This window comes from Ranitomeya variabilis, chromosome 1 (genome assembly GCF_051348905.1).
Source record: "Ranitomeya variabilis isolate aRanVar5 chromosome 1, aRanVar5.hap1, whole genome shotgun sequence".
In the NCBI taxonomy this organism is placed as follows: domain Eukaryota; kingdom Metazoa; phylum Chordata; class Amphibia; order Anura; family Dendrobatidae; genus Ranitomeya; species Ranitomeya variabilis.
This window is the reverse complement of record NC_135232.1, coordinates 334,850,317-334,874,068: the sequence shown is the minus strand read 5'-3', so window position 1 is coordinate 334,874,068 and position 23,752 is coordinate 334,850,317. Positions and strand designations below refer to the sequence as shown.

General features: G+C 42.8%; 1 protein-coding gene across 6 annotated transcripts in view; it reads left to right on the top strand.

Annotated features, from left to right (window-relative positions):
* The window catches only part of CARMIL3 (capping protein regulator and myosin 1 linker 3), a 130,528-nt gene that overhangs the window by 9,108 nt on the left and 97,668 nt on the right, over positions 1-23,752 (top strand). For all 6 annotated transcript variants that reach the window (XR_013224181.1, XM_077299197.1, XM_077299213.1 and 3 more), the window contains exons 3-6: positions 3,874-3,924; positions 10,635-10,694; positions 11,219-11,337; positions 17,564-17,664. Coding sequence is in view for 5 of the 6 variants with exons in the window: in XM_077299197.1 (XP_077155312.1) it covers positions 3,874-3,924; positions 10,635-10,694; positions 11,219-11,337; positions 17,564-17,664 (331 nt within the window). In the remaining variant the exon portion in view is untranslated. The remainder of the gene's footprint in view (positions 1-3,873; positions 3,925-10,634; positions 10,695-11,218; positions 11,338-17,563; positions 17,665-23,752) is intronic.

The window sequence follows — 23,752 nt, the reverse complement described above, 5'->3', positions numbered from 1 at the left end:
TACTATGGGGCAGTGCAGATCTGCGATTGTTTTCTCATGCCGATTTGGCATGAGAAAACAATCGGAGCATGTTTCATGTGACTCTGATATTCAGACGATGCGCACCCATACAAGTCTATGGGAACAAGGGCAACATCGGACTGCACTTGGATGACATCCGAGTGCAGTCCAATGTACACTCGCACATAGTCAATGGAGGAATTAAGTCATCCGTCTTCTCTGCAGCTGTGCTGCGATTCTTTCATGTGAGATAATCTCGGATCACACTCAGATGACACTCGGCTCAAACTCTGACAGAGTATCTGGTGGATAGCCATGTGGGGGGAAAAACTGCCTCGGCACCTGGTTGCTGAGCCACTCCATTAATCTCTATCACCCTTTCTTTTGGGCCAGGGTGGGATCCTGGAGCTGAGCTATCCCGAACCTACCAGGGGACACTTCCAGCTCAGGGATCGGTGGGGTCTCCTCGACCTCTTCTGCTAATACCTCTTGGGAAAACCTATCGGGCAGGTATCCCTGACTCGGGTTCTTCGGGTTCCGTGCTCGGAATAACCTTTATCTTGGGAGGGTTAACCCTGGTCTCCCACAAGGACCAAAATAGGGGCAAGTCTCTTCCCAACACAGTTTCATATGGACGAGTCTTCACCACTCCCACCACATGTTTGGTTTCTCCACACGGTGTGGAAAATATAACCTCCGCTGTTGGGTACTCTCAGAGTTCCCCATGGAGACACACCACCCCCAATTTCCGTCCAGTGGGGTTGTCCTCAGCAACAAGGGGCATATGGACCAGAGTCACTAAGCTCCCCGTGTCCAAGAGACCCTCCGTTTGGTACCCATTGATGAGCATCTGGCACAGTTGGGGCTCGCAGTGCCTGTAGTGGCGGTGCAGACTGGCTGGGCATACAGTCACACAGCATGTATACCCACAGTACATGGGTTCAGCTTTCAAGGGGCAGTTGGCAGCCATATGTCCAGGCCCTTGGCATCGCCAACACTTGATAGCTGCGGCACAACTGGACCTTGGGGCCAATTTAGGGGAAACGGGTCTGTTGTCACTCTCACTTCGGGTTACCCCCTCAGTATGGGCTCGGTCCTGATTGGCCCCAGTAGAGGGTCGTGGACTTTTCCCAGGCAACTGGGCTGGGCCCGACGTGACAGCCGAAGTGGAGCAGTGTTCCTTATAAAGTCCAGAGTGGCCATACACTGTTCAATCAGTCCCACCACAGGGTCCAGAGTGCCCGGGTCCACTTGCCCCACACAATGCTGTATGGCTGCTGGTCGACCACTACACTCTCTCCACCATCTGGAAAGGGGTTAAGGTCTCAGGCTGGAGCCATTTTTTTACCAGCTGCAGCAAGTCATATGCCTGAGACCTGGGGGGACGAGACTCCGCAAAAGACCACTGGTACACCCACTGAGCCCGCACATAGGTATTAACACCCTATCGGGCAAGGATCTCACCTCTCAGCTTCTCATAGTCCAGTGCATCGTTCCGACTGAGGTGCAGGTAGGCCTTCTTGGCATGTCCCATGAGGAAGGGGGCCACCACTTCAGCCCCTGGGTCATCGGCAGGCACTCCGGCTCCGCTGTACGTTCAAACATGGTGTGGAAAGCCTCCAAATCGTCCTCAGGACTCATCTTCCTCAGTGTTGACCGCACTTTATACCGGGCCTCCACACGGACGGTAGTCACTGGGGAGGACATCTCTCGCAGAGCCGCAATCTGCTGCTGCTGTAGCTGCTGCTGCTGAAACTCCTGCAACTTCTGCTGTTGTGCTTCATAGATGGCCAACTGTCTTAGTATTTCCTCCATGTTGTCAGCAGGCTTGGGCTGCAGCGTTGCAGGCCTAATAACCAACATGCTTTGGGGTATGCCTTAGTTCATATTGCCTGTATTCTCCAACCAAATGTAGTGCAGCGGTGTCCACACTGTGCAGTGATAAGTCAGTGACCCAGGAAAGTTCAAAGTAAATGTAGTTTAATGTATGTATGTAACTCACAACATAAACAGCACACGGTATCCTCCGGATTGCAGCCAGGAACAAGACAGTGCGTATCCGAGACTGGTTGCCGTGGGTGACTGCACCACCGTGTACTCTGAGGGGTGCCAGGCCTTTTGGCTCCGCTTGGCTCCATATTGCTTCACACAGGTTGACGTTCTGCAGAGCCTCCAGCTCTGCAGGTTTACAAAACAAGAATGACACCCCCAACCCTTCGCTGCAGGTTTTTTTTTACAAGGAACCTCTGGACATGGGCCACTTGTAAGACCTGGCAGGGAGGAAATGGACCGCAGAACTACCATCCTGTAGTCCGCTTCAAATATAAAAGCCCATGGTGGGTTTTCTTAAATCTGCCTTAGGCAAATAGGCAAATAGCTTGCCCAAGACCAACTCTTACTTTTATTTTGCACTGCAATCACAGTTATGCCTGTGACTGCAATACACTCCAGCAGCCTCAATAAGCTTCTGTACACATCCTGGGGGATACATAGCGACCCACACATATAACACTGGTCACTGCTTGACAGTACACAGTGTTATATAATATGATTATTGCTATAAAGTATGAGGGTGAAAACACTGATGGGAGTGCTTCTTTAAGATAGAATATTTTTTTACATTAGCTTGGAGTTATGATTGTTTCTTCATTATTATTATTCCAGTTCCTCTTCAAACAATACTTTTATTGCTTTTTTCAAGGAATTGTTATATATATATATATATATATATATATATATATATATATATATATATATATTACTGTATATACAGTATATAGGTACCATTCTAGCTCCAAACAGTCACTTACTTATGCATAGGAGGAGTTGACATGTGCATCCTACTGAAGTGAATGTGTGCCCAGCTATAGCTTCCAGTAGTGAAATCAGTTGATTTACAGGGGTTTCAGCTACCAGATAAAATAATCTTGTGAGATAATCTCTCAAGGACCCATTTAAAAAAAGGCTATTTGAATGCACCCCTTCTATGCTGTTGGCCATTAGGACGATCTGTCACCAGACATCACAATATTAGCTGCATACATTATGATCTCTTCAATCCATCGATGTTGATGTAAGCAATTTGAAAGCCAATGTCAGAATGGCTGTATAATCCTGATATTAAGATGCAAATTTTATGAGTTAAGCTAAATAGTGAGGGAATCTATGACCACCCAGCCTGCTTGACAGTTGCAGCTTATACTGAGCATTTTGAGATTTCAGCTGGGAGAAGGGACGCTGAGGAGCTATCAATCAATCTAGATAGGTTGAGATTAAGTTCAAACTTTCAGATTACATTACTCACTCTGTTTTGGATTTTCAAAATAAGTTAACCAGCCTCATCAGCTTAATGAGCTCTTATTAATCATATATGCGGGAAGTCTTGCAAATCTTTACAATCCCAGTAGTTACACACCCTCACGGACTACAGACATTGAACATATGGCCGCCTGTAGGTAATAGAAGATGGTAGTGACTGTGGGATGGACGTGCTTTATTCTACTCCGTTCTCTATTGCTGACCCTGGGACCTGTATAGTTGGTTACACGAATCCCGTCTAGTACTGCACATAGTATACACCTACACACATACGCACATGTTTATTCTGCTAATGTGCATTAGTGAATTTGCTCATGTTTTAGTAAAGTGAATACCATACTACAGTTTCTTAGTGACAAGCTGAGAAAATAACTATTAATAGGACCTACCTGATTGTCTTTTCCGAGATAAACAATTCATCGGGGTACCACAAAACAAAGCATGGAAGTTTCCATAGCAACTGATCCATTTAATCGCTTGCATTTTTTTTTTGCCATGGTTGCATACGCTCACATCTTTTAACAAAATCTGTCATATCTATGTATTTCTTCTCAGGTCACAACATGCTGGAGATTCTATATATTCTACATCAAACTGCCAGCAAAGGTGAGTAATCTATGAACTAATGTGGGTTATTAAAAAAGGACTGCTTTTATGAAGAAAATCACTGTTGCATCTCCTTCAAGGGGCGAAATATAAAGAGAAGCTAAAAGGCAGGAGAAGTCTTGGTACTGTGAGCTAGATATCAGTACAGTCCAACAAAATGATCTAAACAGCCTTTTACTAAAAATCACACTTGGTCAGGAAGATGATTGATCACCGACCACAGATTTGTGAATAGCTTGTGACCCTCATCTGTTTAAAACAGGGGATCAAGAAGCCCTACGTAACTCTTGCTTCAAGCAATGAAGAGAAGAAAAGCACCTCCGCACCACTGTAATTCGTTAGACCCTAATGCTTCTAACCTTTCTTAGCTGTTTTTTGCCGCATTTAATCCCCTTTTTTTAAAAAAAATAACCGGGTGCTGCATCCAAAAAACAAGTTATAGGCAAAACATGAGAAAAGCAAAAAAGTGGAGCGCACTCACCGGTGTTGAACTGTCAAACTTTTATTCGGACATAACGTAGAAACAGCAGGGAGGGGTGTGAATACAGACGGACGATGGCCGTTTCGTGCACGTAGCACTTCAACAGGTCCTGACCAGGTCTTGTTTGTCCTCCTAGCCAGGTGGCCTGACCAAAGACATGGTTTACAGTAGATACCTTTCCAAACCTAATTGTTTAGTCCCATGTTAACAGCTATCCACATCTTTTAAGTCCCAAAAATGTTATCTTGGAGATACAATGTACAGCACTTGGCTATATCCACCAGTCCCATAGACAATGTGTGCCTCAATTCCATTATTATGACACCTTTAATAACCTCGTTCTTGGAACAGTGTAGGTTTCAGTGTTTGGACCACCGGCAACCAGCATGTCCTGTGAATATGTGAACTAGGACTATCTCCTTAATGAAGAGTAATCTTATAGTGCTTATCACTATTTTATAGGCAATAAGTTCCTGATCACAATTAGTCTGACTGCTGGGAACCACACCGATCCCAGGAACCAGGGGTTCCGAAGAGCTCCTTATGAATGGAACTGTGGTTTATCATGCATACTGCTTCTTTTCTCATTCTTATGGGAGTGTCAAAGACTGGCTGAGCACAGTGCTTGGTTATCTCTGGTGGTCCTGTTAAGAATAAATGGAGTGACAGTGAGCATAATCGACCACCTCTTCAGAGCCCCGGTTCTTGGGATCAGTTGGGGTCTCGGCAGTTAGAACCCAATGATTGGGAAGTTATTCCCTATCCAATTAATAAGCAATAACTTCCTGATCACAGGGAGTCTGACTGCAGGGAACCACACCAATCCCAAGAAATCTGGGTTCTGAAGAGTCCCTTGTGAATGGATCAGGGGTTTATCATGTGTACTGCCGCTCCTCTCATTCTCATGGGAGTGGTGAACACTGGTCGAGCACAGTGCTTGGTTAGCTCTGGTGGTTCCATTAAGAATAAATTGAGCAGCAAGTGAGCATAATCGTTCACCTCTGCAGAGATCCAGTTCTCGGGATCAGTTGGGGTCTCAGGAAGTTATTCCCTATCCAATTAATAGGTGATAACTTGCAAACTTGAGAATACCCTTTTAAGTGGGCACATACAATGCTTGGACTGTAATGCACTGTGTAAATGTGTATTTTACTGATTAAATCATTATCATGCAATCCCCCTGACCCCTCTAAATCCAAAGAGCACATGTATGCATACAAGCTAATAGTGCTCCGGGACATTGTGCTAGTCTGATCTGTACACGTGCATACAATCTACAAAAGAGAGGAAGAAGGGATCTGGAGGTGGTAGAAGGTGGACATGTGGTCAAACATTGAGATGAGATCCAGAGCGGAGAACGCCCTGATCGACAGTGTCTCTCAAACTCAAATATGCCAGGCAGGGGATTCCATGAGTTTGTACTCTGTCTTATACTACTATAAAAGGAGATGCTCAGGAAACCTGTTATATAGCTTACAAAGAAAAGCTCTTCTTTTTGAAAATCGCAGGACCTTTTTTGGTCACTCATGATGACCTCCATTGTTTGCAGTGATTGAGACATTTTTTGTATTTTATTTGAAGAGATGCCATTGACCGGCGCTCTTAACGCTGGACTTGGTCACAGTGCTTGACCATACTTCCACCTTCTACCACCTCCAGATTCCTTCATCCTCTTTTGTGGACTGTGCGCAGATGTACAGGCCAGTCTAGCAGAATATCACAAAGCACTACTAGCTTGTACCCATACATGTGTTTTTGGGATATCACTGGAGCAGCAATTTAGAGGGGTGGATTACCAGACACATTTTGTAGAGCACGTGTAAACTTTTATACTTTTGATGTTACTTTTTAAGTGAGCAGATACAATCTTACTGCCTGCTGCCACCTGGGAGAGCTTGGATTCCGATCATACATCCATAGCTGGTATTTCTAAAAGTAAGGGAAGCGCTGATGTTTTTAATTTTATTTTGTACTGTCTAAATCATATCTGTACCTAGACCAAACCTGCTCAGATATGAAACAGTCTTAACCCATAAAATAACACAGACAATATCTAATGCACGAGCTATGATCCCTTCTTCCCAGGCAGGTTCCTGTTCTTTAGTATACTTAAGTTATAGTGGTGATATTTTTTACCTATATGATATTCTTCATTGTCTTTAATCTTTTCCCATTGTCTTTAAAACTTGATTGTTTTCTGGCCATCTTGCCTTCTATCTCTATTGTATTCTCTAGCCAAGTCCGCACATTGCAGAAAATTTCCACTGCAGATTTGGCCAGAAATCTGCGGGCATAATCCACATTTGTAACTTGGAGATACAGCTCTGGCAAAAATTAAGAGACCACTGCGAAATGTTCAGTTTGTCTGATTTTTCTCTTTATAGGTATATTTTTGAGTAAAATGTAAATTGTTCATTTATTCTATGATCTTCTGACAACATGTCTCTGAATTTCCAAGCAATAAATTTTGTATTTTTTTTATGAAAAGGAGAAATGGTCAAAAAATTTTTTTTAAAAAAAGCAGTGATTTCAGACCTCAAATAATGTAAAAAAAAAGTTCATAACCATTTGACAAAGTATCTCACACAATCCTTATTGAAAAATTACTAAGTATGGAATGGACAAGGCATCTGTTAGGTGGATTCATAACTGGCTTAGCGATCGGACCCAAAGAGTGGTCATAAATGGCTACACATCCAGTTGGAAGAATGTCTCAAGTGGGGTACCACAGGGCTCTGTCCTGTGCCTGTATTGTTCAATATCTTTATCAATGATTTAGATAAAGGAATTGAGGGAACACTGATTAAATTTGCTGATGACACAAAGCTAGGATGGATAGCTAATACTAGAGAAGAGAGAGAGAGGATTCAAAAAGATATAAATAAACTGGAGCAGTGGGCAGCAACTAACAGAATGGTTTTTAACAGGGAAAAATGCAAAGTACTACATCTGGGCAATAAAAATGAAAAATCATGTACAGAATGGGAGGAATAGGGCTAAGCAATAGCACATGTGAAAAAGACTTGGGTATACTAATAGATCATAAACTGAACATGAGTCAACAGTGTGATACAGCAGCAAAAATGGCAAATGCAATTCTGGGATGTATTAACAGAAGCCTACAGTCTAGATCACGTGAAGTCATTATTGCCCTCTACTCCTCTTTGGTCAGACTACATCTGAAATACTGTGTCTTCTGATTTAATCATACTGCGGGGCTGAGATTTACAGGCAGGGCGGCCGCACAGGCGCAGTCAGCTAGACTGCATATGAGGACAGACGGGCAGCGCTCACTGCGCCTGCCCAAGGCAGAAGAAAAGAGCGCAGGCGCCGGCTCATTTCAAAACAGCGGCGAGGAGGCGGCGCCCGGCGCCAAGAAGAGCTGAGTGACGGCTGTGTGACGTCTGCAGCAGGGGGGAAAGGCCTGCCTCCAGGACTGAAGAAAGGTATTTGGGACAAATTACAAAATTGATTATTTTGGCAGTTACAACAACCAGAACTAAAAGAGCCACCTTGTCAGAATGCAGCATTACTGCTGCACAAGGTGGCTCTTTTAGTTAAAAACGCCTGGGGGGGGGGGGTGACAGGTTCCCTTTAAGCAGGTCTTCTTTGTTTGATGGCTTGTGACTATCCATCATCCTTTTGATTACATTCCAAAGGTTTTCAATGGGGTTCAGGTCTGGAGATTGGGCTGCCCAGGACAGGGTTTTGATGTGGTGGTCTCTTAATTTTTGCCAGAGCTGTACAGTTGAAACCAGAAGTTTGCATACACTATATAAACAGACACATACTGTATGCATGTTTTTCTCAACATCTGACAAGAAATAAGAATAAACCTTTCCTGTTTTAGGCAAATTAGGATTACCATAATTATTAATATTTGCCAAATGCCAGAATGATGAGAGAGAGAATGTTTTAAGGCATTTTTATTACTTACTGCAAAGTCAAAAGTTTACATACATTTCATTAGTATTTGGTACCATTGCCCTTAATCTGAATGGCTTGGGTCAAATGTTTGGGATATCCTTCCACAAGCTTCTCACAATAGTTAGTCGGAATTTGTGCCCATTCCTCCTGACAAAACTGGTGTAACTGATCCAGGTTTGTAGGTCGCCTTGCTTGACCTGCCTTTTCAGTTTTGCCCATAAATTTTCAATAGGATTGAGATCAGGGCTTTGTGATGGCAACTCCAAAACATTGACTTTGTAATCCTTAAGTCACTTTGTTACCATGTTGGGAGTATGCTTCTGGTCATTGTCCATTTGGAAGACCCATTTCCGCCCAAGCTTTAACTTCCTGGCTGATGTCTTGAGATATTGCTTCAGTATTGCCACATAATCTTTTCTCATGATGCCATCTATTTTGTGAAGTGCACCATTCCTTCCTGCAGCAAAACAACCCCACAACATGATGCTGCCACCCCGTGTTTCACATTTGGGATGGTGTTCCTAAGCTTCCAAGCTTCTCCCTTTTTCCTCCAAAAGTCATTCAGCCCAAAATGTTCAGTTTTAGTTTCTTCAAACCAGATGACGTCTCCAAACGTCTTTGTTACTGTTTGCATTTGCAAACATTAGTCTGGCTTTTTAATGTTTCTTTTGGAGTAATGGCTTCTTCCTGGCAGAGTGGCCTTTCAACCCATGTTGATACAGTTCTCGTTTCACTCTGAATATTGACACAATCTTACCAGCTTCTACCATCATCTTCACAAGGTCTTTTGCTTTTGTCAATGGGTTGATATGCACAGGTTGGACCAATGCACGTTCATCTCTGGGACCCAGAACTCATCTTCTTCTTGAGCGGTGTGATGGCTGGACATTCCCATCTTGTTTGTACTTGCGTATAATTGTTTGTACAGGTGAACGAGGCACCTTCGGGTATCTTGAAATTGTATCCAAGGATGAGCCAGACTTGTGCAAGTCCACCATTCTCTTCCTGATATCTTACTTTGCTACACAAAGAAGCAGTGTGTTTCAGGTGTGCATTAAAATACATCCACAGGTGTGTCTCTAATTAACTCAGATGTTGCCAAAAAACTATAAGAAGCTTCCAAACACATGACATCATCATATAGGCAGTCCATAATTGTTTAAAGGCATAGTAATCTTAGTGTATGTAAACTTTTGACTTTGCAGTAAGTAGTAAAAATGCCTTAAAACATTCTCTCTCTCGTTATTCTGGCATTTGGCAAATAATAATAATTATGGTAATCCTAATTGACCTAAAACGGGAAAGGTTTATTCTGATTTCATGTCAGATATTGAGAAAAACATGCATATGTGTCTTTTTATATAGTGTATGTAAACTTCTGGTTTCAACTGCATAATTGTGGATTTTGCTTCGGATTTCACCTTACTACAATACAATGCATATAATAGAGTGAAATTCACAATGGAGATCTTCACAAGAATGAGCACGATGCAGATTTGAATTCCACACCATGCTTTAGGCCACGTGCACACATTCAGTATTTGGTCAGCATTTTACATCAGTATTTGTGAGCCAAAACCAGGAAAGGGTGATAAATACAGAAGTGGTGACGTGTTTCATTTATACTTTTCCTCTGATTGTTGCACTCTTGGTTTTGGCTTACACATACTGATGTAAAATACTGACCAAATACAGAAAGTGGGAAAGTAAAGGGAATCTGTCACCAGGTTTTAGCTATCGAATTTGAGAGGAGCATGATGTAAGGGCACAGACGCTGGTTCTAGTGATGTATCAGTTATTGGATTGCTTGCTGCAGTTATGATAGCACCAATGTTTTCTCTGCTGCAGTTCTAGTATTTCTCTGAATGCGGAGCTCTGTATAAGTGTATAAGTGTACTTTATGCATTGACAGAAAGTGGTGAATCAGTGGGGCGGGGATACACAGAGCAGGAGGACTACATGGCACGAGACAACTAGTCCTCTAATGATGTTCTTCTGCTGATAAAACACTGATTTTATTAATACTACAACAAGCAGCCCAGTAAGTGACACGTCGCTAGACTCAGGGTCTCTACTCCTACATCATGTTGCTCTCAGTTTAGGCGGCAAAAATCTGCTGACAGATTTCCTTTAATTTCCATGTGGACTTTTTCAGCAATGTGTGAATGGGATTTTAAAATCCCCAGTTACTTGTATTATACTATAAAGTGCTGCAGATTTGTGGTGTGGAAATCCGCAGCAAATCCTGAATCCTCTTAGCCTAATAGTGACCTTGACGTTTCCATATTGTTTTTTTTTTTAGATTGAAAGCTCCTTCAGTGTTCTGGAAATACGATCTCTCACAGCTATCAGTCTCAGCCAGGTACTGAATATGTGTAACCATTGTTGAGCAGTGATATTGACCTTCTACTATCCCAATATGTAGCAGGTATAATATTAGTATTATTAGCAAATACCTACAAATAGAAATGTAGTATAGTTCTTCTGAGTCGCTATGTCGCTTTCCCCATGTTCAGGCATTGCAGGAGCTTAGGTATCCATGGTTATGAGTCATAACCATGGATACCTAAGCTCATGCAATCCTGAACATGGGGAAAGCGACATAGCGAATCAGAAGAACTATACTACATTTCTGATTACTATTATTACACCTGGTACATATTGGGATAGGATCTTGGAGATGGGAATACCCATTTAAATTTCCCTATCTTCTACCTCACTACTCCCATCCAGTTCTTTATACGATATGTATCAGATAGAAGGCAAAACTTTTGGATCTGATACATATAGTACTAATGTAAAATTGATCTCATCCTACATTATTTACCACTATTGTCTGTGTTTGCTGTCTTCATGCTGCCATTACCGTTTTCTATCCTCTTGCAGATACTTATTGAAACAGAGAAGGGAAGCTTCCAACTGACCCTCAGCGCTCAGAATACAGATCAGCTGATTAACGGCATCCAGGCCACTCTGTCCAAAATATTTCCCACTCCAGATACAGTGTAAGTCCCCATGTGGAAGTGACATGAGCAGTGGCGTAACTACAAAGTTATGGGCCCCGGTGCGAACTTCCAAATGGGGCCCCCCCCCTACCCCCCCCTACCCCCCCACCTTCCCCCGCCCCCGCAACCCCCCCACCTTCCCCCGCCCCGCTTCCCCTAGATACGCCTCGGACTGTTGCAGGAATCTCCTGCACTGCAACATGGTGTTGGGTGCCAGCACAGCCCGCACAGTGGTATATCCAGCACAGCCCGCACAGTGGTATATCCAGCACAGCCCGCACAGTGGTATATCCAGCACAGACCGCACAGTGGTATATCCAGCACAGACCGCACAGTGGTATATCCAGCACAGACCGCACAGTGGTATATCCAGCACAGACCGCACAGTGGTATATCCAGCACAGCCCTCACAGTGGTATATCCAGCACAGCCCGCACAGGGGTATATACAGCACAGCCCGCACAGGGGTATATACAGCACAGCCCGCACAGGGGTATATACAGCACAGCCAGCACAGGGGGTATATAGAGCACAGCCCTCACAGTGGTATATCCAACACAGACCGCACAGTGGTATATCCAGCACAGACCGCACAGTGGTATATCCAGCACAGACCGCACAGTGGTATATACAGCACAGCCCGCACAGTGTTATATACAGCAGAGCCCGCACAGTGGTTATATACAGCAGAGCCCGCACAGTGTTATATACAGCAGAGCCCGCACAGTGGTATATACAGCAGAGCCCGCACAGTGGTATATCCAGCACAGACCGCACAGTGGTATATCCAGCACAGCCCTCACAGTGGTATATCCAGCACAGCCCGCACAGGGGTATATACAGCACAGCCCGCACAGGGGTATATACAGCACAGCCCGCACAGGGGTATATACAGCACAGCCCGCACAGGGGTATATACAGCACAGCCAGCACAGGGGGTATATAGAGCACAGCCCTCACAGTGGTATATCCAGCACAGACCGCACAGTGGTATATCCAGCACAGCCCGCACAGTGGTATATCCAGCACAGACCGCACAGTGGTATATCCAGCACAGACCGCACAGTGGTATATCCAGCACAGACCGCACAGTGGTATATCCAGCACAGACCGCACAGTGGTATATCCAGCACAGACCGCACAGTGGTATATACAGCACAGCCCGCACAGGGGTATATACAGCAGAGCCCGCACAGTGGTATATACAGCAGAGCCCGCACAGTGGTATATACAGTAGAGCCCGCACAGGGATATATACAGCAGAGCCCGCACAGGGATATATACAGCACAGCCCCCACAGGGGTATATACAGCAGAGCCCGCACAGGGGTATATACAGCAGAGCCCGCACAGGGATATATACAGCACAGCCCCCACAGGGGTATATACAGCAGAGCCCGCACAGGGATATATACAGCACAGCCCCCACAGGGGTATATACAGCACAGCCCGCACAGGGGTATATAGAGCACAGCCCACATCTCATCTCATCCCCCCCCCGATAATGGCCCCACAGTCCGGTTAAAAAGAAAAAAAAAAAAAAACTCTCCTCACCTTTCCTTTTGCCCGCGCTGCTCCTGGCGGCTGCAGTCTGCCCAGGACACTGCAGGTGCGCGATGATATGACGTCATCGCGCACCCTCAGTGTACTGTCAGAGGCAGAGCGGGGAATGATGGGAGAGGAAGCGTCAGGTGACGCTCTCTCCTCCCATCATTGCATTGAACTATACCGGTGTCATAGACGCCGGTATAGTTAAATGCGGCGGCGGCGGCGGCACTGGGGGGGTTCCGGGGGAGGAACAGTGCAGCGGCCCACTACTGGCATCGGCTCTTCTGGCATTTGCCAGAAGTGCCCGATGGCCAGCCTGGCCCTGCTCAGACCTGCCGGCCCGGGGCCCCTGACCTGCGGGGCCCGGTCGCAATGGCGACCGCTGCGACCGCGGTAGTTACGCCCCTGGACATGAGATCCTTGCCTTGTGACAAGCATGGTCTTAATTAGAGCTCAGCGCAGTCGATTGGGAATTCTCTAATTGCAGTTTGCAAGTCGCTGTAGTAAGAATTGAGATGATATGGATAATCTTTCGGCTAACAGATGTAATAAACATTTTGCTGGTATTTTAGATATTAACAACTGCCTACACTGCTTATTGGAGTGATGATTAGGATTGTACCTCTCTATGGTTCTTCAGTAGTGATGAGCGCAAGTAACTAGCACTTAGGCTCATCAGTTATTATTCAGCATTTGTTAGAGAGTCGTAGACGCTGTGTGTGCTGCACAACATTACTTGCTTCTATAATAACCCCATACGGAGAAAGCCACATTCTATTGTATATGAAATAGGAGATATGCAGAGGTATATTAAAACCCCATAGCAGTTTATGGAAGACACCTTGAAGGAAATGTATGATCAGAAAATTACTTATTGTTTACATCAGATATTGTGTTAAATATATATTTTTTTATATTTTACAAGAGCTTTTTATTCATACGACAATCTTTATTAAGAAAACATTTTTTTGCTTTTTTAACAATGGCCTTTGAGGCTATAAAGACTTTTCTGAAGGCTCATTATAATCACAGGTAGGATTATAATGAGAGGTGAAACCTTTATACACAGCTGTTAACACAGGATTACCATGTTCCCCCTGCCTACACAAACTCTGAACTCATTACCTATATAAAAGAAACCTGTCGACACCCTCAACCAATCACACCTCAACCTCTCCACCTCTCCACCATGGCCAAGACCAAAGAGCTGTCTATGGACACCAAGGACAAAATTGTAGACCTTCACAAGGCTGGGATGGGCTACAGGACAATAGGCAAGCAGCTTGGTTAGAAGGCAATAATTACTAGAAAATGGAAGAAAAACAAGATTCTGAGAAAGATTAGGAATCAATCCAGAACTACACAGGAAGACCTGGTCAATTACCTGAAGAGAGCTGAGACCACAGTCTCAAACATTACCATTGATAATACACTACGTCGCTGTTGATTAAAATCCTGCAGGGCCACCAAGGTCCCCCTGCTCATGCCAGCACATATCCAGGCCAGTTTGGAGTTCTCCAATGACCATCTGGATGATCCAGAGGAGGCATGGGAGAAGGTCATGTGGTCAGATGAGACCAAAATAGAACTTTTTGGTATCAACTCCACTCGCCGTGTTTGGCGGAAGAAGGATGAGTACAACCCCAAAAATACCGTCCCAACCTTGAAGCATGGTTGTGGAAACATAATACTTTGGAGGGGGGTTTCTGCAAAGTGCACAGGACGACTGCACTGTATTGATGCGAAGATGGATGGGGTCATTTATTGCAAGATTTTGGCCAACAACCTCCTTCCCTCAGTAAGAGCATTCAAGATGGGTCGTGGTTGGGTCTTCCAGCATGATAATGACCTGAAACACACAGCCAGGGCAACTGTAGAGTGGCTCCATAAGAAGCATTTCAAGGCCCTGGAGTGACCTAGCCAGTCTACAGACCTGAACCCAATAGAAAATCTTTGGAAAGAACTAAAACTCAATGTTGATCAGCAACAGCCCCGGAAACCTGAAAGATCTGGAGAAGAAAACACTCCTGCTGCAGTGTGTGCAAACTTGGTCAAGAACTACAGGAAACATTTGACCTCTCTAAATGCAAACAAATATTTCTGCACCAAATATTAAGTTCTGTTTTTCTATTGTATCAAATATTAATTTCATGCAATAAAATGCAAATTAATTATGTAAAAATCATACAATGTGATTTTCTGTTTTTTATTCGGTCTCTCACAGTTGAGTTTGTTGATGGGAAAACCTGCAAAATCAGCATCAAATACTTATTTTCCTCACTACAGTGGGCACGGAAAGTATTCAGACCCCTTTAAATCTTTCACTCTTTCTTTCATTGCAGCCATTTGGTAAATTCAAAAAAGTTCATTTTCTTCTCATTAATGTACACTCTGCACCCCATCTTGATTGAGAACAAACAGAAATGTAGTAATTTTTACAAATTTATTAAAAAGGAAAAACTGAAATATCACATGGTCATAAGTATTCAGACCCTTTGCTCAGCATTGAGTAGAAGGACCCTTTTGAGCTAGTACAGCCATGAATCTTCTTGGGAATGATGCAACAAGTTTTTCACACCTGGATTGGGGGATCCTCTGCCATTATTCCTTGCAGATCCTCTCCAGTTCCGTCAGGTTGGATGGTGAACGTTGGTGGACCGCCATTTTCAGGTTTCTCCAGAGATGCTCAATTGGGTTTAGGTCAGGGCTCTGGCTGGGCCTGTCAAGAATGGTCACAGAGTTGTTCTGAAGCCACTCCTTTTTATTTTAGCTGTGTGCTTAGGGTCATTGTCTTGTTGGAAGGTGAACCTTCGGTCAAGTCTAAGGTCCAGAGCACTCTGGAAGTGGTTTTCATCCAGGATATCTCTGTATTTGGCCTCATTCATGTTTTCGTCAATGACAACAAGTCGTCCTGTCCCTGCAGATGAAAAACACCCCCATAGCATGATGCTGCCATCACCATCTTTCACTGTTGGGATTGTATTGGGCAGGTGATGAGCAGTGCCTGGTTTTCTCCACACATACTGCTTAGAATTATCACCAAAAAGGTCTATCTTTGTCTCATCAGACCAGAGAATCTTATTTCTCGTAGTCTGGGAGTCCTTAATGTGTTTTTTAGCAAACACTATGCGGGCTTTCATATGTCTTGCACTGAGGAGAGGCTTCCGTCGGGCCACTCTGCAATAAAGGCCTGACTGGTGGAGGGTTGTAGTGATAGTTGACTTTATGGAAATTTCTCCCATCTCCCTGCTGCATCTCTGGAGCTCAGCCACAGTGATCTTGGGGTTCTTCTTTACCTCTCTCACCAAGGCTCTTCTCCCACGATTGCTCAGTTTCGCTGGATGGCCAGGTCTAGGAAGACTTCAGCTGTTCCCAAACTTCTTCCATTTAAGGATTATGGAGGTCACTGTGCTCTTAGGAACCTCGAGTACTGCAGAAATTCTGACCTTGGCCAGATCTGTGCCTTGCTACAATTCTGTCTCTGAGCTCCTTAGACAGTTCTCTTGACCTCATGATTCTCATTTGGTCTAACGTGCACTGTGAGCTGTGAGGTCTTATATAGACATGTGTCTTTCCAAATCAAGTCCTATCAGTTTAATTAAGCACAGCTGGACTCCAATAAAGGAGTAGAACCATCTCAAGGAGAAACACAAGAAAATGGACAAGCGGTGACTTAAATATGAGTGTCTCAGCAAAGGGTCTGATTACTTATGACCATGTCATATTTCAGTTTTTCTTTTTTATTAAATTTGCAAAAATTTCTACATTTCTGTTTTTTTTTCCAGTCAAGATGGGGTGCAGTGTGTACATTAATGAGAAAAAAATGAACTTTTTTGAATTTACCAAATGGCTGCAATGAAACAGAGTGACAAATTTAAAGGGGTCTGAATACTTTCCGTACCCACAGTATATAACATAATCTAAAAATAAAAAACACATTACTAAAAAATACAACAACACAAAACAATTAACAAAAAAACCATTGAATTAAACTGTGTCATTTTTTTATGACGCATTATTTTAAGCTTCCATACAACTAATGGACTGCAGATTGATTTTATTCCGGAAAACACACTATGAAAGTACTTGGTTATTTGATGCCATATATATCCACTGATCCTAAATAGGATTCATAATTCTATATACTTTGATTCAAATACCGTTAAATTCATATCTTAAAAAGTAACTGTTGTTTTAATTTTTATCTAATAAATTACGGTAATAATACACATGAAAATATTAAACTTTGTGCAATATATCTTATCGGGGAAATTTGCTTCATTGTTCTACTGGACTGACGCTTCACTCTCAATTTATGGGTGAAATCTGTATTCAGTGAAGACAGATTTTCACAATACGGAGATAGGAGATGGTGATTGGTGCCCTGTGCCCTTAAAATTCTATAAAGAGGGTAGTGGGAGGAAGAAGGAGGAGATAGAGGCAGATTTCCTTTCTGTTTTCACTGAATACACATTATAGCCTTGAATTGAGAATTTTGAGAATTAAACATCAGTCCTGGCGGAGAAAAAAAACAGATTTCTCTTATAAGATATATTACAAAGTTTCTTATTTTCACGTGTACTATTGATTTAGGAAAAAAATAAATGGATAAAATGACAACTAACATTTACTGACGTACTTTTTCTGTGGTCCTCATTCTGTTTGCTATTATGCACTAGATGTCTGGTCAGGCGACAATATCCCGAGTCTGCAGACAGTTCGCGAAATTCATCTCCAAACTCCGACACTGCTGGGCTTCCCCCGACCCCTGGGATCTGCGGTAAGACATTTTATATATGACGGTATAGATGACGCTTCATTATAAGGCTTCTTTCCTCATCTTTGTGATCTGTTACTGTTGTACGAGTACATTTTATTTACGCGCTTGTCATATTACAAGGAATTTCAATGAGTACAATAATATTAGTAGCAATAGTAGCTTTTCTTTAATTGGCCTGAAAGTCATAATAAAGAATAATGATTATGTAAGTACAGGGGAAGTTTACAGTTGACTACAATTTGGTTCCAGAGGATTCAGAATCTGGACCTGATGCTAATAGATGAGGGCTAGTGATAGTCTCCGGAAGACAACCCCTTTAGGGATTGTTCTGTACCTGCTATATTAGGAAGAAGAGCCGCCCTTGACTAAACACAGAGACCTCTATCATTAATCCAGATTATAAGGAGTTATGTCTGTACATTTCGTGCCAGTATTAGCTCTTGTGAGATGATTAGATGTATTCTGCCGAGGTCTTAGGATCTGCGGGAAATTGACCAAGCTCAATATTTAATTTAATTTTTTTTCCTGATCCAAAAAAACCCTTAGATCTCAAATGTGGAAGATATCAGCAAGTCCAATTGTACAGCCTGAGACAAATATATATATATAGCTTTGTATTGCTATCCAAAATGGTGTGGTGAAAGCCTAACTCATACTATTGATTTACTGTATACAAGGGATTCTGCTATATAAAGGCTCACTTCCAATTTCTAAGGCATTTTACATTACTTATGCAGGATGCCAGTCTAATTCCTTTCTGTTGTCTCAGGGGTATAAGATGGTAAAACTGTTATCCCTGTGGGCATTTGCTCTGTTTAACCCTCAGTTTTTATTTCATCAGTTTTCTGTCATAACCAGAGACTGTTGAATGCTTTCTGGTATATACGTATTGCCTAATATATCTAATGTACAGTACAGATCAAAAGTTTGGACACACCTTCTCATTTAAAGATTTTTCTGTATTTTCATGACTATGAAAATTGTACATTCACACTGAAGGCATCAAAACTATGAATTAACACATGTGGAATTATATACTTAACAAAAAAGTGTGAAGCAACTGAAATTATGTCTTATAGTCTAGGTTCTTCAAAGTAGCCACCTTTTGCTTTGATGACTGCTTTGCACACTCTTGGCATTCTCTTGATGAGCTTCAAGAGGTAGTCACCGGAAATGATCTTCCAACAATCTTGAAGGAGTTCCCAGAGGTGCTTAGCACTTGTTGGCCCTTTTACCTTCACTCTACGGTCCAGCTCACCCCAAACCATCTTGATTGGGTTCAGGTCCGGTGACTGTGGAGGCCAGGTCATCTGGTGTAGCACCCCATCACTCTCCTGCTTTGTCAAATAGCCCTTACACAGCCTGGAGGAGTGTTTGGGGTCATTGTCCTGTTGAAAAATCAATGATGGTCCAACTAAATGCAAACCGAATGGAATAGCATGCCGCTGCAAGATGCTGTGGTAGCCATGCTGGTTCAGTGTGCTTTCAATTTTGAATAAATCCCCAACAGTGTCACCAGCAAAGCACCCCCACACCATCACACCTCCACCTCCATGTTCCTGGTAGGAACCAGACATGTAGAGTCCAACCGTTCACCTTTTCTGCGTCGCACAAACACAAGGTGGTTGGAACCAAAGATCTCAAATTTGGACTCATCAGACCAAAGCACAGATTTCCACTGGTCTAATGTCCATTCCTTGTGTTCTTTAGCCCAAACAAGTCTCTTCTGCTTGTTGCCTGTCCTTAGCAGTGGTTTCCTAGCAGCTATTTTACCATGAAGGTCTGCTGCACAAAGTCTCTTCTTAAAAGTTGTTGTAGAGATGTGTCTGCTGCTAGAACTCTGTGTGGCATTGACCTGGTCTCTAATCTGAGCTGCTGTTAACCTGCGATTTCTGAGGCTGGTGACTCGGATAAACTTATCCTCAGAAGCAGAGGTGACTCTTGGTCTTCCTTTCTTGGGGCGGTCCGCATGTGAGCCAGTTTCTTTGTAGCGCTGGATGGTTTTTGCAACTGCACTTGGGGACACTTTCAAAGTTTTCCCATTTTTTCGGACTGACTGACCTTCATTTCTTAAAGTAATGATGGCCACTAATTATTCTTTACTTAGCTGCGTTTCTCTTGCCATAATACAAATTCTAACAGCCCATTCAGTAGGACTATCAGCTGTGTATCCACCAGACTTCTGCTCAACACAACTGATGGTCCCAACCCCATTATAAGGCAAGAAATCCCACTTATTAAACCTGACAGGGCACACCTGTGAAGTGAAAACCATTTCCGGTGACTACCTCTTGAAGCTCATCAAAAGAATACCAAGAGTGTGCAAAGCAGTCATCAAAGCAAAAGGTGGCTACTTTGAAGAACCTAGAATATAAAACATATTTTAAGTAGTTTCACATTTTTTTGATAAGTATATAATTCCACATGTGTTAGATCATAGTTGTGATGCCTTCAGTGTGAATTTACAATTTTCATAGTCATTAATACAGAAAAATCTTTAAATGAGAAGGTATGTACAAACTTTTGGTTTGTACTGTATGTTAACCCCTTTACACCCAAGGGTGGCTTGCACGGCCGATATTTGCGGTATCGGAATTCCGATACTGAGATCCACGACCAATCACAAGCCGCGACGTCATCTAAGGTCTTTCAAGCGCTCATTCTTAGGAACGGAAGCTGCCAGTTACATCGGTAAGGTCCAGGCTGCGTCGAAGAGGTGAGTATATCAATATTTTTTATTTTTATTCTTTATTTTACACATTAATATGGATCCCAGGGCCTGAAGGAGAGTTTCCTCTCCTTCAGACCCTGGGAACCATACAGGATACCTTCCGATACTTGGTGTCCCATTGACTTGTATTGGTATCGGGTATCGGTATCGGCGATATCCGATACTTTTCGGGTATCGGCCGATACTATCCGATACCGATACTTTCAAGTATCGGACGGTATCGCTCAACACTACTCGTAACATATTGTGCTTCATGTTAGTGGTAAAATATAATTGATATTACCTACGTTTATTTGTGAAAAAAACGGAAATTTGGCGAAAATTTAGAAAATTTTGCAATGTTCCAACTTTGAATTTTTATGCCCTTAAATCACAGAGATATGTCACACAAAATACTTAATAAGTAACATTTCCCACATGTCTACTTTACATCAGCGCAATTTTGGAACCAACTTTTTTTTGCTAGGGAGTTATAAGGGTTAAAAGTTGACCAGCAATTTCTCATTTTTACAACACAATTTTTTTTAGGGACTACATCACATTTGAAGTCACTTTGAGGGGTCTATATGATAGAAAATACCCAAGTGTGACACCATTCTAAAAACTGCACCCCTCAAGGTGCTCAAAACCACATTCAAGAAGTTTATTAACCCTTCAGGTGTTTCACAGGAATTTTTGGAATGTCTAAAAAAATGAACATTTAACTTTTTTCACAAAAATGTACTTTAGCTCCAATTTGTTTTATTTTACCAAGAGTAACAGGAGAAATTGGACCCCAAAAGTTGTTGTACAATTTGTTCTGAGTATGCTGATAACCCATATGTGGGAGTAAACCACTGTTTGGGCGCATGGCACAGCTCAGAAGGGAAGGAGCGCCATTTGACTTTTCAATGCAAAATTGACTGGAATTGAGATAGGACGCCATGTCGCTTTTAGAGAGCCCTTGATGTGCCTAAACATTGAAACCCCCCACATGTGACACCATTTTGGAAAGTAGACCCCCTAAGGAACTTATCTAGATGTGTGGTGAGCACTTAGACCCACCAAGTGCTTCACAGAAGTTTATAATGTAGAGCTGTAAAAATAAAAAATCATATTTTTTCACAAAAATGATATTTTCGCCCCTAATTTTTTATTTTCCCAAAGGTAACAGAAGAAATTCAACCTCAATAGTTGTTGTGCAAATTGTCCTGAGTACGCTGATACCCCATTTGTGGAAGTAAACCACTGTTTGGGTGCATGGCAGAGCTCGGAAGGGAAGGAGCGCCGTTTGACTTTCCAATGCAAAATTGACTGGAATTGAGATGAAACACCATGTCGCATTTGGAGAGCCCCTTATGTGCCTAAACATTGAAACCCCCCAAAAGTGACAACAGTTTGGAAAGTAGACCCCCTAAGGAACTTATCTAGATGTGTGGTGAGCACTTTGAACCCCAAGTGTTTCACTACAGTTTATAACGCAGAGCCGTGAAAATAATTTTTTTTTCCACAAAAATTATTTCTTAGCCCCCAGTTTTGTATTTTCCCAAGGGTAACAGGAGAAATTGGACCCCAAAGGTCGTTGTCCAATTTGTTCTGAAAACGCTGATACCCCATATGTGGAAGAAAACTACTGTTTGGGCGCATGGCAGAGCTTGGAAGGGAAGGAGCGCCATTTGGAATCCAGACTTAGATGGAATGGTCTGCAGGCGTCACATTGCGTTTGCAGAGCCCCTGATGTACCTAAACAGTAGAAACCCCCCACAAGTTACCCCATTTTGGAAACTAGACCCCCAAGGAACTTATCTAGATGTGTTGTGAGAACTTTGAACTCCCAAATGCTTCATTGCAGTTTATAACGCAGAGCCATGAAAATAAAAAAAAAAATTTTCCACAAAATTATTTTTTAGCCCCCAGTTTTGTATTTTCCCAAGGGTAACAGGAGAAATTGGACCCCAAAAGTTGTTGCCCAATTTGTCCTGAGTACACTGATACCCCATATGTAGAGGTAAACCCCTGTTTTGGCGCACGGGAGAGCTCGGAAGGGAAGGAACACTATTTTACTGGTTCAACGCAGAATTGGCTGGAATTGAGATCGGGCGCCATGTCGCGTTTGGAGAGCCCCTGATGTGACTAAACAGTGGAAACCCCTGAATTCTAACTGAAACCATAACCCAAACACACCCCTAACCCTAATCCCAACCCTAACCACACCCCTAACTCCAACACACCCCTAACCCTAATCCCAACCATAACCCTAACCACACCCCTAAACCTGACACACCCCTAACCCTAATCCCAACCGTAAATGTAATCCTAACCCTAACTTTAGTCCCAACCCTAACTTTAGCCCCAACCCTAACCCTAACTTTAGCCCCAACCCTAACCCTAACTTTAGCCCCAACCCTAACTGTAGCCCCAACCCTAACTGTAGCCCTAACCCTAACTGTAGCCCTAACCCTAACTTTAGCCCCAACCTTATCTTTAGCCCCAACCCTAACTTTAGCCCCAACCCTAACTTTAGCCCCAACCCTAACTTTAGCCCTAACCCTAACTGTAGCCCCAACCCTAACCCTAACTTTAGCCCCAATCCTAACCCTAACTTTAGCCCCAACCCTAACCCTAACTGTAGCCTCAATCCTAACCCTAACTGTTGCCTCAACCCTAACCCTAACTGTTGCCCTAACTCTAACTGTAGCCCCAACCCTAACCCTAACTGTAGCCCCAACCCTAACTGTAGCCCTAACCCTAACTTTAGCCCCAACCCTAACCCTAACTTTAGCCCCAACCCTAGCCCTAACCTTAGCCCTAACCCTAACCCTAATGGGAAAATGGAAATAAATACATTTTTTAAATTGTATTATTTTTCCCTAACTAAGGGGGTGATAAAGGGGGGTTTGATTTACTTTTAAAGAGGGGTTTTTAGCAGATTTTTATGATTGGCAGCTGTCACACACTAAAAGACTCTTTTTTTTTTTTTGCAAAAAATAGTTTTTGCATCTCCACATTTTGAGAGCTATAATTTTTCCATATTTTGGTCCACAGAGTCATCTGAGGTCTTGTTTTTTGCGGGACAAGTTGACGTTTTTATTGGTACCATTTTTGGGAATGTGACATTTTTTGATCGCTTTTTATTCCGATTTTTGTGAGCCAAAATGAACAAAAACTATCAATTCGTGAATTTCTTTTGGGGGGGGCGTTTATGCCGTTCCACGTTTGATAAAATTGATAAAGCAGTTTTATTCTTCGAGTCAGTATGATTACAGCGATTCCTCATTTATATCATTTTTTCATATTTTGGCGTTTTTATACGATACAATCTATTTTATATTTTAAAAAAAATTATTTTTGCATGGCTTTATTCTGAGGACTACAACT